Below are 15724 nucleotides of genomic sequence, written 5' to 3'. Positions count from 1 at the left end.
AACAGGTGGGCTTTCTCCCACCCCCCAATTAGACCATGCTGACTGGGGCTGGCATTTGTTTGGTGAAAACAGCCAAAGAGAACTATCTTTCCTAACTTAATGGACTTTCCTGCCATTAGGCAAAAGGGTATTAAAATAATGGAGGTGACCGATGGCTCTATGGCAGTGGTGTAGCGTGGGTTGTCAACACCCGGGGCAAGTAATTTGCGCCCCCTAACCCGTGGATTTTCACCCCCTAACCCCCAGATGGTGCGGCCGGCCCCCCTGCACCCCCCACGCTACGCCACTGCTCTATGGAACTTATAGCTTCCTGCATCTTGCTTTCATGTCCGGCTTATTGTATGGGTGCCTGGAAGCAGCTAGTTAGCCACTGTTGGAAAGAGGATGGAGTTCTGAAAATCATCTGAGATTTACAAAGTTTTCTTTCTACCCACCCTTACTTCATGACGGTTCTATTATGACCAGGCAGGTTTGCTCCTTCCTGCTACTCAGGTGAAAACAGGTCTGTTTACAAACTCAAAGAATTCTGGAAATCGTGGTTGGTTAAGAGTGCTGATATTGCAGCTCCCGGGGGCAGACTGTGGTTCCCAGGGTTCTTTGAGGGAAAGCCGTGTGCTTTAAAGGAGCTGGTAAGCATACACAAGTAAGCTGCAGTAGATTCAGCTATAGCTAAACAAATAAGAATTCCACTACTATCAGTTTAAATCTCTTTAATCCATTTGGCAATAATTAAAAAAAATATACACTTCATTCTATGCAACTGTACCAGGTTACATTATTCCTTACAGCAATCAATGAAGGCACCAACTTCTTTTAAATGGTTCTCTTTCTCAAAATTCAGGCTGTGTGTTAAAGGGAGTGATCCCCGCCAGCATGAATCTTCCATTGGAGGCTACAGCATGAGTCAGTCCTTAGCAGCACAGGTAAACTGTGGCGTAGCTACCATAATAAATTAAGATTCCCTTCACCGAGAGGGGCAGTGGTTGATTTGCAAGAGACTTCATTGCTTCCATGAAGGACAACGGCTAGAGCTTGACATCCATGGCAGGCCCCCATCAGGCATCGTTGAGCTGTCGGGCCACGTTGAGGATGTGCTTTGCCCCTCTGCTCAGGAGGAGCTCAGCCACCTGAATGCCTAACTTCTCTGCAGCCACCTGAGCAGACTGAGAGAAATTCTTTGCAGTGATGCCAACATGCTGGATGTCATCGTTGGGGCCATCTTCGTTCTGAAAAGTAAAAGTAAGATGCAAAATCCCTTAGCCAGCAATAGAACATTTGAGGCTTAGAGGCAGCAATTCAAGATTCACATTTATTGAAGGATAGTGGGGGATGCTGTGGTCTAAACCACTGAGCCTAAGCCTTGCCGATCGGAAGGTCGGTGGTTCAAATCCCCGCGATGGGGTGAGCTCCCGGTGCTCGGTCCCAGCTCCTGCCAACCTTGCAGTTCAGAAGCACATCAAAGTGCAAATAGATAAATAGGTACCACTCCAGCGGGAAGTGAGATGAGCGCTGCAACCCCAGAGTCATTCACGACTGGGCTTAACATTGGTTTTGTGTCCTCCAGTAAAATTAGGGGGGGGGGGAATAACTCATATGAACAAGATGCTAGGATTGTACAGCTGGTCTTTTAATGGAGGAGGCTGAACAAGTGTGACTGTCACTATTGGCCAAAACATCTATGAGCTTGTTAGCACATTACAATAAGCCAGACTTTAGTGTGAATGAGCAGCATGCTACTGCATACTTTGCAATAGTTCCTGCTTCACTCCTGTGAAGCAAACCACGAAGTTGCACTTAAGCTTTGCTTCCTGTTAACACTGAAATCCAGGATTAGGGTCTGTTGCTGCCTTACATACAGTGGCTTGTTTGGGAGCAACAGGCCACAGTCTCTGCTTTGGATATAATAGGAAACAAAGCTTAAATCAGGTGTGTGGAAGCTTTGTCCATCCAGATATTACTGAACTACAATTTCCATCAGTCTGAACAAGCAAGACCCATTGCCAGGAATGATGGGAACTGTAGTTCAGCTACAGCCAAAAGCTCCCCACACTTTGCTTAGATGTAGTTTTAATGGGTTTTTTCTCTCATGTCTTGAGAGGAGCCAAGCAGAAAGAATAACAAGGGCCTGGTTTTGCCTTATGTGGAAGCCTAGAAAATGTGCTGTTTTGCAATACAGTAGCGGGTACCTCATGTGGAAAATAATTCATGCTTGCTTGCATGGTCTCACGTAGGCTCTCTGATCCATCAAGGCTGTAGACTGCTCCAGTCAAATATAACTAGGGAAAATAAAAAGAAAATGTCAACAGCACCGCACACAGCTCTTCCTTTGGAGAAGGTGCAGGAAAACCAAGGGATAGGCAGTGTGTGACATCTTCTACAAGAGTCTGGGATTCACCTTTTTTTAAAAAGGAAGGGTCCTAGAAGGACAGGAAGGAATTATCAGGCTGGAAGCAGCAACTTAAACTTTTATGTGAACTACCAAATCTTCCAGGATGAGTGCTGAGACTGATCCAGTCAAAAGGGAAATGAATGTCTGAAGTGGGGGGACTGCCAACTCAGCATTTTTAAAGTGGTTTATAAATGCTTTTTAATAATAACTATCAGCCACAGCCAATAGGATGATGGGGATTGGAATCAAACATCTGGAGAACCATAGATTCCCCATCCCTGGCCAGCAAACACCTAGTCGGTTGATAATAACCATACATTATCTTCTGGTGATCCTTACAACAACCCTATAGAGTAGGCCAGTGTTGTTATCCTTGTATTGCAGGTGGAAGAAGGTGGGTCACATGTCATGAATGTGAGTTCGCTGGTTCGAGGGTTCTTTGCTCCATCTCAGTCAGGGAACACTTCCCTTCACACCAAGCAGGGCTATTGCATCCAGCACAGGCCTCTCCCTACACCAACTGCTTTCAATGCTGGGAGCAGCCCACAAACTATTGCTAAGAGAGACCCAGCCTGGCTGCTGGCTGGAAAAAACAAGGCCTATGGTATTCTGAATTGTCATTACCTGGAAGTCCTTCAGCACGGTGTTCACTGCCACAGGGACACTGCAGCCGCCTTCCTGGAATGGAAAATGTCAGGGAGATGAATGACGCTGCTGCCAAGCCTCCCTCTTCATTTTACTTTTAATTAGCATAGCATACCACTTTTCCATATTACTAAACAAGGCGGTTCATAGCAACAAAATATACAACAAAGAACACACACCTTGTAATAACCTGATCCAATTAAAAAAGCCATAACATGGCATAACTTTAATGAATGACATATCAAATAAAGTAATATTCAATAACTATTTGACTATAATGGTACGCAATAAAATAACTCAAAACATCAACCAATAATGACTAAACAAATTCACTCTTAACAATTGCAATAAACTATCAATAATAACTGTGAGTCATAATGCATACCCTGGGAAAGGATCAAACTGAGAAACACGCAACTCATAGAACTATATATATTTTTTTTAATCCCTGTCCTCCCTGGGAAGGAAGCACCCCACTGCCCTGAGCCCCACATAAGCAGGTGGCTGCTGTGGCCTCCAACCAAGCACTTCCTGAAACCTACCAAGTGCTTCATGAAGGCCCTCTCTGCAATACAGCGCAGCACCGTCTCACCGTCGTGCAGGACGGACACCATATCAAGGATCTCCTGGTCCCTGGCTCTCACCTCCACGGCTAGGGCTCCCTGGAGAAAGGAAGGGGAGCAGGGAAAGAGGCCCTTCTCAGCTTCTAGAACAGCCTAGTGGCTATGCAGCCCCCACAGCGTTCAAAGCCTCTGCTCTGCAATGACCAGGGTCAGCAATCAGAACAACAGGAGCAGGGTCCCTCTACTCTGTAAAGCCTGCATGAGCTTGAGATGGAGACATACAATCACCAAAGCATCCAATATCCCTCTCCCTCAAGCCCCTGCTAAAAACTACTTGGGGGAAGCCAGCCATACCGACCCATAAGAAAAAATACTAAATCCATATTACGCCAATGCCTTTGTTAGGACAACCAAAATGCCACAATATAGTGCAAGCTTTTAAGTGTCTGTGTTTTCTTTACTATCTAGCCCAGTGGTTTTCAGCCTGTGTGCCGTGGCACCCTGGGGTGCCTTGATTGATGGTCAGAGGTGCTGCGGGCAACATTGGCCTCTGTCCTCCTGTCTTTCCCTCCCTCCTCTGGTGCCCTCTTGTGGCTCTGCCTCCCCAAGGTTTGCACAACTGCTTATTGTAGCAGCCCTGGCTATAAGCTCTGCAGTGAATAGTGCCTCTGGGGGGCACCTCCCGGAGGGGGGGGGAGTAGCTCAGAAACAGCGGACAGCAGCAGTTGATGCCTGGAGGACTCCCGGGGAGAGGAGTGGAGGCTGAGGGAACACTCCACAAGGGAGGGTGTTTGAATAAAGTTGAGAGGCTGCTAGCTCTGCAGGCAAGGGGTGACATAACTGGTCTCCTGAACCCCACAGGAGTGCTGCAAAAAGAATGTACTTGGATAAGGGAGCCATGGACTCAAAAAAGGCTGAAAACCTCTGATCCAGCCCAATGAGTAGTTCTGGGGGACTCAAAAGCTGGCACAATATTTTGTGACACTGTGGGATTTTTGTTGCTGGGATTTCCGAGAGACAAAAGAACATGTCTTCAAGGATTCCCACGATGCATACATTTCACCCACTTTTGGACAAGGGGCAAGCAAGGCATGCAGTGAAAGAGAGCTTAGCAGCATTTTGAGCAATTTTTATGGGGGGGGGAGGGGGGGGGATGTAGGCCAACAAACTCTAGAGGGCCACAGGTTAGCCATCCCTGCACAAATAGGAGGATGCAGAAGCTGGTACCCACCAGGGCAAGGGACGCAGCCTCGGAGCACCAAGGCCATTTAACTTTCCAGCTCTGGGATTCACACCAGGTGAAAGTTTGCTCTCTAGAGAGAATTCATTGGAAGGTGTGCATAGCGTGACTTTGGGATGCTCATTTGAGGGCGAGGAGCAGGAGGAGAAAGAGCGAAAGGCACCCTCAAGAAGCAGGGGTGTGTTGGGGAGGCTCAGCTGTTCGCACACACAGCAGGGCCAGAACGGAGAGCACATCACATACCTGCCCAACTGCGTACAAGCAGTCTGCGGGGCTCAGGACCTGGAGGGAAGCAGAACGAGGGTTAGTGATGCTCAGAACAAAGGCGGAGCAAAATATTTTATTTATTTATTTTTAATTTTTATTTAGCCCTATACACCTCAGGGCGTTTCACAAATTCATTCAGTTTATATATCCCGAAGGAATGCAGACATCAGTGAGCATCTCAAGAACTGAGGACACATGGAGGAGAAGCTCCCTGGGCACAATGGGGGGGGGACAACATTCACCCCAATCTCTTCTGCCCCACTTACTTGACCAATGCGGCTGTCCCAGCCCATCCGCCTGAGGCCAGCCGCTGCCAGGACAATGGCGCTGAAATCCTCCTTCTCATCCAGCTTCTTCAAGCGAGTGTTCAAATTTCCCCTCTACAAGAAGGATTAAGGGAAAACCACAGAGATCCCTGGTTGGGTGGCCCATGGCCTGCACTTCCAGAGCTGGCCACCAGGGAGGGTGTTCTAACACCACAGTCCCTCTCTGCAGGGGAGAAGGCGGCTCAAGACCTTAGCTCCTCTGCCAGGCCTCCGGGCTGCATCTCAGCACAATGGCTGGCTGGGCCCCGGATTCAAAGCCAAGCCAGGGATGTGTGGCTTTGAAAAAGTTCTCATATTGCAGACCAATTTTTCTCACCTGGCCAACAAACAATTGAGACCTGCATCAATATAACAGAAGCTGCATATTCAAAGGAATGGCCACATTCTCCACTAGGAAATTCACCCTCCACAAGGTGTCCTTTTTGCACGTGGTGGCAAGATTTGAGTGCAGAGGCTAAGCATGGCGAGACGGGGGAGGGGTACAGAGAGGGGGGGATCAATGTTTGGTTTTTCAAGGGCCAGTCTAAGTCAAGGGGTCATTTTCAAAGGATACAATATCCCTGAATTCCAGGTGAGGGAACTTTCTCTTCAGCTGAGCTGCCCGGCGAAGTGAGCTGGTCCCGATCACGCTGCCAGAGAGCCAAAAGGAAAACGGCATCAAAGAAGAGTCTGGACTGGTCAGCCTCACCCATCTGAGCAGAGTTAGGAACAGTCCCCCGGACACCTCTGCATAAACATTGTCTACACGGGACCATGTGCTGTTATTTCCTGGCAGCAAAGTGTCAACTCTGGCCAAGACCTCAGGCAGGCAGGGACCCCTCTCAGCACTGCTACCCAAGAGGGGTTGAAGCTGGGACAAAATGCTAATTTCAGCCCTTCCTACATACCAGATGGAACCCAAGGAAGGAACAAGTGGAACTCACCTCTTCTCAGGGAGGCTGTGGAGGCTCTTGCCTGCATGCTTAGGGTGGAAGACGACCGCATCATACGGACTCTCTCTCCTGCAACGGACAGACAGGGTTGCCTTTTAGGGAGCAGGTCAGCAGGGCTGCTGGTTGCCTCCCAGGTTTCTTGCAAAGAGACAGCAGGAGACTACATGATCTGGACTTTTGTCTGTTCACAGCAAAGGCCACCACTTGGCCTAAGGCAGTGGCCAGTTGAGATGGGTTAAAGAAGGCGTTACCCATCTGATCCTCTGGAAGTTACCGTATTTTTCGCTCTATAAGACGCACCAGACCACAAGACGCACCTAGTTTTTGGAGGAGGAAAACAAGGGAAAAAATATTCTGAATCTCAGAAGCCAGAACAGCAAGAGGGATCGCTGCGCAGTGAAAGCAGCAATCCCTCTTGTTGTTCTGGCTTCTGGGATAGCTGCGCAGCCTGCATTCGCTCCATAAGACGCACACACATTTCCCCTTACTTTTTAGGAGGGAAAGAGTGAGTCTTATAGAGCAAAAAATACGGTAGGTGGTTTGGTGGGCAGGCCCACTTCCACAGGGAACCAACAGCTGACGTGGAAATGGGAAGTCGGATGCCTGGCCAGGGCAAACTTTGATGGACCAAGAGCCGGAGCGTTGAGCACCAGTCAGGCAGAAGGAAGCAGAGGAGCCCAAACTCACTTGCAAATTGCACCTATGGTGAAACCAGGTGGGAGGGATGTGGGCAGGTCCTTCAGGGAGTGAACCACCAAGTCAACCCTGGAAGGGAAGAAATAAGCTGGTCATGGGTGTGCCAAACCTATGCGCCCAGGATGGGCAGAGAGAGCAATTATGAAGCATAAGACCTCAGCGCAGATGCCTGCTTGGCTATGAAGCTTTGCTGGGTGGGCCTGGGCTTGTCAGCCTCAATGTGGCCTACTGCTCAGGATTGCTGTGGCACAGTTTTAAACATCAGACCCTGGTGTTTCAGAAAGAGCAGGAAAAACACCCGTTATTTTACAGAAGGCATCAGAGCTCTCTCTCCCCAGTTATGCTCCATGACTGGGTTCCCCCTCCCCACAATTGCTGGACTCCCAACCTGCAACGTTGGGTTAGAGGAAACGCTTTCGCTCAAGAGAAGACTTCCTGGCTCTGGAAGAATCCATTGCCTACCAGGACATAGACTCCTGCTCAAAGCAAAAGCACCAGCGCCAAGGGCACCACCAGGCATTGCCTGCCAAGGAGAGCTTTCTCCTGCATTTCCCAGCCAAACAGAACTTACTCATTTCTTTCCAGTGCATTTTCCAGTTCCTTCGTAAATAGGCTTTTCTCACCAATCTAAATAGGAAAAGAGCATGTTACAACCTGGGCTGCTTTTTCTATCCACTGCTGGTTGCGTCTTGAGCCCATGGAGCATACGGCTGCTTACCTTGGACAGAGCTGTGTCCAGGATCTTGTCACCTGTGGTTGACATGGCAACTATTCAGAGAGAGAGAGGAAGGAAAGAAGGAAGAGGGAAGATCAGGAAGGATGACAAGCACCGGCAGGACATGAGCTACAACAAGGATGAGCAATGTGTGGACTTCCTAGATGCTCACTGCTTTAGTAGGGTAGGATACAAACTGGCGCCAGGAAAAAACACCCCTCTTATCCCAGGCCTTTGCCTACTTAAATAATCTATGGCCTTTTAAACTGTGTGGGTGGGGGATATTGTTTATGTTTGCTACTATGTAACGTGTGGCATAACTGATAATGTGTTGGGAGTAGGACCTGGGAGACCAGGGTTCGAATTCCCACTCAGCCATGAAGCTCACTGGGTATCTCTTAGTCTAACCTACCTCACAGGGCTGTTGAGAGGATGAAATGGGGAGGAGAACTATGTACAATGCCTTGAGCTCATTGGAAGGGGAAAAGGGCATATAAATGTATTAAATAAATAAATAAATGTGATGTATTTTGGGGTTTTACAAGGTAAGCCACTCTGTGAGTCTTGAAGGAATGGTCATATAGAAATTAATTAATTAATTAATTAATTAATTAATAATAATAATAATACAAAGCTAGGTGCCACACAAGCCCATCCTCTCCATGCACCAGGTCAGAAAAGCGCAGCACTCTGTCTGTGCACCTGAGGCTGCTCTCACCCAGCACCTAGATGGAGCTCCTCTGTTGGCTTGCTTTCTCCCCATCCACTACTTGGTCAATACCTAATTCCCAGGCTTCCTGCCTCACACACTCACCAATCTCAAAGCAGAGGTGAGGGTGGCGCTCCTGCAGCATCTGAACCACGCTGTCCGTTTGGATCCGGGCGAGCTGCAATTTCAGAGAGAAGGAAGGCAAAGTCAATCAGTGTGCCCTACCTATGACCCAAGAGGCGGCAAGTGTGCCCAACGCACCTGCTGTCAGAAGAAGACATGTGCGCACATTCTTGCTGTTCCCACAAGAGCCCAGAAGACATGAGACTTTAAGTCCCACTTCCTATGCACTTCCACTCTCATCGGTTTTGGGTCCGGTTCATGTCTGTGATCTGCTCTGCCCCCCTCCCCCCAGCTTTGGGGGCCCACAGAGAAAAAGCCAGACATGAAGAGAGCCAACCTGGCTTGAGCCAGTTAGAGAATGAAAAGGAAGCAAAGGCAGCAGCGCAGCTGATGTGTGGTCAGCAAACCTCCCTGAATGAAGCTCTACAGAAATACCATTCATTGAAGCCAAGTGTTGCGGGATTCTGGACAGGCAAAGGGAAGGACTTCGTCACACAGAGCGTAATTAAATTTCAGGGTTTGCTCCCACAAGACATAGAGATGGTCGTCAATTTCAGGGGCTATAAAAGGGGGTGAAAGGCTACCAATGGAATATTAGCTACCATGGCCGCGTTGTGCTTCCAGCGTTGGTGGTTGTGTGCCTTTGAATATCAGCTGCTGAGAATTGCAATAGTGAAAATATTGCTGCTGGACTCAGGTCCTTCTTGTGGGCTTCCAAGAGGCATGTGGTTGGCCACTGTGAGAACCGGATGCTGGACTAGATGGGTCTTTGACGTGACCCGGCTGAAGGGCAATTCTTATGTTCTGAGAGAAGGAGTGGAGACCCACTTCTGGCGCCCAGGACAGGGCTTCTAGCGAAAAGGAGATGCCGCCCTGAGGTGCCGCCCCATCCTAGGCCCCTGTTCCAAACAGGCTTTCTGGGTTTATTCCTGAGCTGCCACCAGCCTCAACAACAGGAGGCAGATGGGAGATTAGCTCTCCACCTCAAGGGTGGAGCATTATCTTTCTTTACAAGTCTGCCCCTCCCAGTCTTGGCTCTTGGGCGTACTTCTTTGCTCCTGCTAGGGCGGCCCATGGGGAAATCTTTGCATCCTCCTGGCAAAAGAAAGGTCAGGGGAACTGATGGTTGCTCAACACCACCAAAGCAATTCAGCTGGAGAAGTATGGATTAATTGCCAGGTGGATACGAATGAAAACTTTTAAGATCGTTAAGATCAATGAGCAGCAGGGAAGTAGCACAGCGGACAAACACTTAAGTAACAGCCTGACAAACAAAACCCTGTGGCTGCTAGCAAATTACAGCAATAGTAGCAAAGGGACAAAGTATTGAGGAGCAGCACTGAGTGAAATATATTTCAGAAAAATGCACATTTGAGAATACAGCTCCTGTGATACTTAGCCTAATATGAATTTGGAATTTGCTACTGCTGAAGGGGAGGGCAAGGATAGTTCCCAGAATATGTGAGTTCCTGCAAAGCAGCCATTAAGAGCTCTGGCAGCAGTGGGATTGATACAGAAAACCCAGCAACATCTCTAAGAAAGGACTGTCCAGCCTCTGCCCCCAGTGAGGCAATACAGGAAACTGCATTATCCCAAGACAAACCATTGTTCCCTCTAGCTCAGTTCGGTCAGCACTGACCAGCAGCCATTCTTCCAGGGTTTCAGGCAGGGAGTCTTCTTTCACAGCCCTACCTGGAGATGCCGGGGATTGAACCACAAGGGCTCCACCACTGAGCTCTGTCCCTTCCCAAGGGAGAGTCCACCATGGTTTTGGTGTCAGGACTGCTCTCGCCTTTAAGAGGCCTCTCCAAATGCTCATCTGAGCTCTCCCCTTCTGGGACATAAGCCCCTAGGATCTAGTCCTGTCCTCTGGCACAACAGAGGATAGTTCTTCATCCTTTTCGTAAGGCATTTTTATATATTGCTATTATCCACCCCTATAACCCAGGCCTTCAAGAATACACTTCGTTCTATGACTTGCTCGCTTCAGCACCAGCCGTCTTTCCCTGCCTTCCTCTGTTCCAACCTGGTTACTAGGAAAGCAACAGAAAATGCCCTGTTGTCCCATGCAAATCCATTCACCAGTCAATGCACAGTCCTGTTTGTACGAACACTTTGCAAGAAGCAGACCCAGGAAAAGCAGAGAGAGAAAGGCAGCATGCAGGCAAGAAAACAGTAATGACAAGAACCTCACCTGGCTTTTCCTTGTTCCCACGCGGATAGTCTCTTTCTTCAAGCCATTCTTCTCCTGTGAATAAACATCTCCAATTACTCCAAAGAGGGAGGGTTATTATGGTGGCATTTCCACAATCTCCCCGCAAAACCCTACATCAAGAGGAAGCTTGCACCAGCCAAGCCTTTCCTCGCAAAGGGGCTGCCAAGCAGGGTGGGACAGTTAAGCCATGGAAGTGGACACAGAAGGCATCCCAGGAAGCCCCACACTGGAACCTACCTGGGCAGACACCTTCTGCAATGTTCGCTGCATTAAAAGGAACAGCCCTGAAGGATAGCTTCGTGCAATTAGATACCCATCCCTCTTGCCTGCCTCCCTTGTGTCAGATCTAAAATCCTACGCTTCTCTGGGCAGGGGCCCGCCTTTCCCTTTGTTGTGCTGTAAAGCACCAGAACATTGTTGGCACAACCACAAACAACTATTACTAATGTCGTTTTTATTGCCTGACCTGACCAGCCCTAGCCCAGCAACCCTTGACAGGCTTTAGGGCAAAGAACACATGTGTCAAAGACCTGAAAGAAGCGGAGGTTATTCAGTAGCACAACTGGCCCCAAGGGGCAGAGTCATCTGCTTCCCCAAAGACCAGGCTGTGCAACGCAGGTAAGCAGCACATGGAACGAGCAAGGGCCCTGCAGGAAAAGGTGCCTGCAGAGCCATACAGGGCACAGGACAAGATAGCACTGAGACAAACATTATCAGTTAAGAGCCTATCAAGTCCTAATTGCAGATAGAAGTATTCCTCAGTAGAGCCTGTCTGTTGCGGTAAAGTTTCACCCCTAAATATGTCATAATACACACAGCTGAAAAGAGAGATTGTGTATGCATGAGTGTGGGTAAGAGAGGCAGGGAGAGAAGTATGAAGTCTTGGACAATAACCCAGGTCCAGAAAACCTTCAGACCTGTCAAAATGGCTCTTAAGATTTGAAATATTTCCTGAGGCCTGGAGAGACATACGCCTCTTACCTGACTGTCCTGCAGCACCACCTTTGCCATCTCAACAGAGGTTTGCAACCCAGGACCCAGTGAAGAGGAGGAGAAAGATGTCTTTGCTAGAGGGGAGAGGAAGACCTGCTGCCTTGCTCTGTCAGCGTCTAATCAAGGGAGTCTCTCCTTGCAAACTAGCCCCAACCTGGCAGCAGAGATAAGGCAGAGAAGGGGAAAGGGCGTTCAAGGGGGTGGGGAGAAGGAAGGAACTGAGCCTGGAGGGAACTGCAGCTGCAGGGGCTGCTTGCAAGGAACTGTCCGGGTTTTGCACAGAAAGAAATTGTTCTGGGAAAGACAGGCAGCAGAAGACAATCTCCCAGAGCAAAGCAATTGACAAAGGGGCCATTTGCGCAAGTGAACAAGGGACATTTCAACCACTTATTTGCAATATAGGGCAGGGGGAGGGTGGCAGCGCAGATGGGGAGATACAATCAAACTGCATGGCAAACAACTATAATCTCAATGGATCAGAATGCAGGAAGCTATCATCCTGAGAACCTCCTTGCTTCCGCCCATGGTAGCCAGGGCTATCTGTGCCATCTGCAAAGTTCTGCAGCAAGGAAGTGCACAAGCTGGGCTGATATTTACTTTCTAGAACATCTCCCAAGAGAATGCGGCTCTTCTTAGGGTGGTGGCTGTGGAAAGGAGTACATAAAGACAAGAAATGGGATGCAGCGAGATAGGGCAAAACACAGGAAAGGGGCACAGGTGGGCAGTAGAGCTAAAAATGGGCAGTAGATATCAATAGTTCATAGGAGAGATTGGTAGTCACAAGGTACTGAAGCCCCATGTGTGATTTCTGGAAGTCAACCCCAAATCATCAGTTCCCTTCAGTCTTCATCAAACATAGCCATGAGCACTAGCTACTTAGCTTCAGGGAAGAAAAAGAGATATACCATCAGGGTGCTGAAAGCAGCAGTTTCTGTGTTTGTAGGGCAATTATGCAGCCAAGGGGGACAGAAAGAGGTGCTTAGTGTGAAGAGAGAAGAGAATTTGTTTGAATCTGGGAATGAAAACACAGAAACAGGCAAGCTGTGTAGGTGTCCACCATACAGTATCACCCAAAAGGCTCAGGCCCAACAGCCCAAAATCCAGGCAAAGGCTCAGGTTTGGAAGCTAATATAACAGTCTCCCCATGGGAATGCTATGGAATGTATTCCCAGCGGAACTTTGAAAGGGCAAGTGAAAGTGTGAGTGTGCACGCAGAAACTAGAAAAACAGCTTGATGAAGCACCCTATAGCAGAGGGGAATGCAAGAGGGCATCTGAAAGCAGCAAACCCACACTTCTCTTCGCCACCACCGCACTCTGGCTTACCTTGGCTGCCAGAAGAATCTGCCTGGAGGTATCTGTACAGTGTACTACCTAACAGGGCAAAGGTGTGTCCTACCAAGCCACCCTTCGGATTAGGCAAGAGTGCCTTCCCACACAGAGGCAGAGCTCAAGTTGCACAAGGTTGTGCAAGAAACAAGAGGCATCTGATTTTGGCAGGAGCACATTCTAGAAATGCAACCTGCCTCCCTTGACCGGCAAAGGGCAAAATAGCCCTGGGAGAAACACCAGCCTCTCCCAATGTTTCTCTGCAGATATAAAGCGGATTACAGGGATACTAACATGAAACACTTTGGGCACTCAAACGAGGCCAATGCCCTGTTGTTGTTCTTGCTACTGCTGTTATCATAAACAAAATTGTGTGTGTGTGTGTGTATAAATCGAGTTTCATAAAAATCAAACTAGCACTACCATTTAACAACTATATTCCCCCTTCCTAAGGAAAGTAACACTGGAGGACACACAGGTGTAGGAAAAGAGAGATACCACCCAAGTAAGTCGGGGGGTGGGGAGTAGCAGCAGATAGGCAGCCATGGTCGGAGACAACCCCCGTCCCCAGGCCCATCAGCGGGGGCTGAACTCATTTGCATCTCATTAAAGACCCCCGCGACGCACGTGAGGTCACCACCATGCACAGAGGTCACCTCGCGACGTCCTCCGCCATTGGCTGAGCCCCTGGAAGCCCCGCCCCTTCGCCCCTCTCTCCCTCCCCCTCCCCAAAGCGAGCGAAGCGCCGGTCAAGGCAGCGGCGGAGAGGCTCACCGAGGCGGGCGGCGAGCTGGTCATGCCGCTGGTGGCGCCGAGCAGCGAAGGGGGCCGGCAGGCAGGCAGGCGGGGCGAGGGCTGGAGGGGGTCCCGCTCTGGGTCAACTAGGCGCTGCCGGTTCCATCGCCACTCCGCGGAGCCACGCATGCGCCTCCCCGTCCCGGACGTCACTTCCGGCGGCTTCCTGTTCCTCCCACAGGCGGCTTTCCATGAATGGGAGGTGGCTCCCGATGCCCTTTATACCGTAATTACCGCCGACGCGGCGCACGCCCCTTTTCGGAAAGGTGAAGCCGGGGGCGCCGCTGGATTGCCTCGCGTTCCGGTCCTTGCAGTGAGGCGCTGTGGACGCAGCACGGTAGCTCCGGCCGAATATTTTACGGGCAGTGGAGCGTCTCCTGCCCGAATAAGCGTTTGAAAGGGGCTGGCCTATAGTATTATGCAAACTACCTGCAAATCGCCTTCAAAAGTGTCACGAGATTTATTCTAAAATTGAGGAAACGTTGCTTGAAAGGCCTGGGAGAGCCGCTACCAGCCAGCCAATGAGGCAGAAGGGCCAATGGTCTGGTTGGTGTAAAGCTGCTTCCTGTGTAACTCTCTGCTACAAGATGAGCTGACAACGAACGCTACCTTAAACGGAGAGGTCTCTCAGGCTTCTCATATGGAGCCCCCAGGGGCACAAGAAGTAGATCACAGCATACTGAAAATGGGACCCACTGACTGGTGTTCATCCCTGATGGTGCTGCAAATGAGTTTATTGGAGGTGGCCTAATTAGCAAGTGCAGCTGGCAGGATAGTAGACGAGTGTGGTGCTGGACTGGATCCAGCAAGGAAATTTGCATGTGTTTTATTAAAAGGGGATTGGACCAACTGATGGAAGTGAAGAGGTTTAACGATGCGTATTAGGAACCCCAGCTCCCAAAGAGCATAACTATAAATAGTGTAAGAGCAGCTCTACTGCTGGAGGCCACACACCACCTAGTTCTGTATGCCAGTAACAGCCCAACCAAGTCAGAGCAACCAACCCCTTTTACCAAACTTTTCTCTAAACCAGTCATTCCATCCATCATTTTGGGTGCCCTTTTCTAACAATGTAATATTTTTTCCATGGATTGGTGTTGCAGCATTATGATATAAACAGTTTTCTTTTCAGTTTCTTTCCCAATGATTCCTAGCATGGAAGTTGTCCTTTTTCACAGCTGCCACGTGCTACGTCAACACCTTTATTGAGCTATCCACTGCCACCCACAAGGTCTCATTCCTGGCAGCTCACCATCAGATTCACAGACCACGAGGTATATGTAAAATTAAGGTATTTTGTCCCAACATACATCAATTCATAGTTTAGAGTGAACTGCATTTTCCTCATTATCTCCAGAGAGAGAAAAGAGCAAGCAGCTGTGGGAGGAAGCTCAAACCTGCATCTAGCCTCAAAGACTATTTCTCCCTCTGTGGTAGAAGATGGTGCCCCAAGAAAGATGAAGGAGCAGGAAGGAAGCTCCCTGTGGCTTGGAGCACAGTTCCAATGCATAATTGCTCTTGCAAAGTCAAGAACCAAGGAGGTGAAGTGCCGGGGTGGTAGGAAGCTAATTGCAGCAGAGGAGATGGGAGGAACCAGCTCAGATAACAGCCATCTGCCTGCAGGCCCAGCTTCTACTACCACCCACAAACTATACCAGAAATCTAATCCTGAGCAAGATTAGCCACAGAACTGTGCCTTTTCTATGAAGCAGCTCCTCTTGGCTCTCACAGAAATACCAAAGAATTGGGAAAGCGGGAGGGAGAGAGAGGCAGTTGTTCAGAAAGGAA

At 49.2% G+C, this 15724-nt stretch overlaps 1 protein-coding gene across 3 annotated transcripts; it reads right to left on the bottom strand.

Moving 5' to 3' along the window:
• Positions 1–695: 695 nt before the first annotated feature.
• Positions 696–14081, bottom strand: HMBS (hydroxymethylbilane synthase). Of its 3 annotated transcripts, none has more exons than XM_081889680.1 (14): positions 13916–14081; positions 10800–10853; positions 8588–8660; positions 7777–7826; positions 7630–7685; positions 7050–7127; positions 6354–6431; positions 5984–6059; positions 5371–5484; positions 5081–5119; positions 3577–3696; positions 3014–3067; positions 2187–2276; positions 696–1226 (listed from the first exon to the last, which is right to left on the bottom strand). In XM_081889680.1, exons 1-14 carry the CDS (start codon positions 14063–14065, stop codon positions 1056–1058), a joined length of 1203 nt encoding a protein of 400 aa, XP_081745806.1. In that variant the 5' UTR covers positions 14066–14081; the 3' UTR covers positions 696–1055. The 3 variants fall into 3 exon arrangements, with proteins under 3 accessions (XP_081745806.1, XP_081745808.1, XP_081745807.1); XM_081889682.1 differs by lacking the exon at positions 13916–14081 and adding an exon at positions 11802–12071; XM_081889681.1 differs by lacking the exon at positions 13916–14081 and adding an exon at positions 11058–11115.
• Between the last annotated feature and the right edge of the window lie 1643 nt (positions 14082–15724).

This window comes from Podarcis melisellensis (assembly GCF_964234715.1).
Source record: "Podarcis melisellensis genome assembly, chromosome: 15".
Lineage (NCBI taxonomy): Eukaryota > Metazoa > Chordata > Lepidosauria > Squamata > Lacertidae > Podarcis > Podarcis melisellensis.
This window is presented reverse-complemented; position numbering and strand designations above follow the sequence as displayed.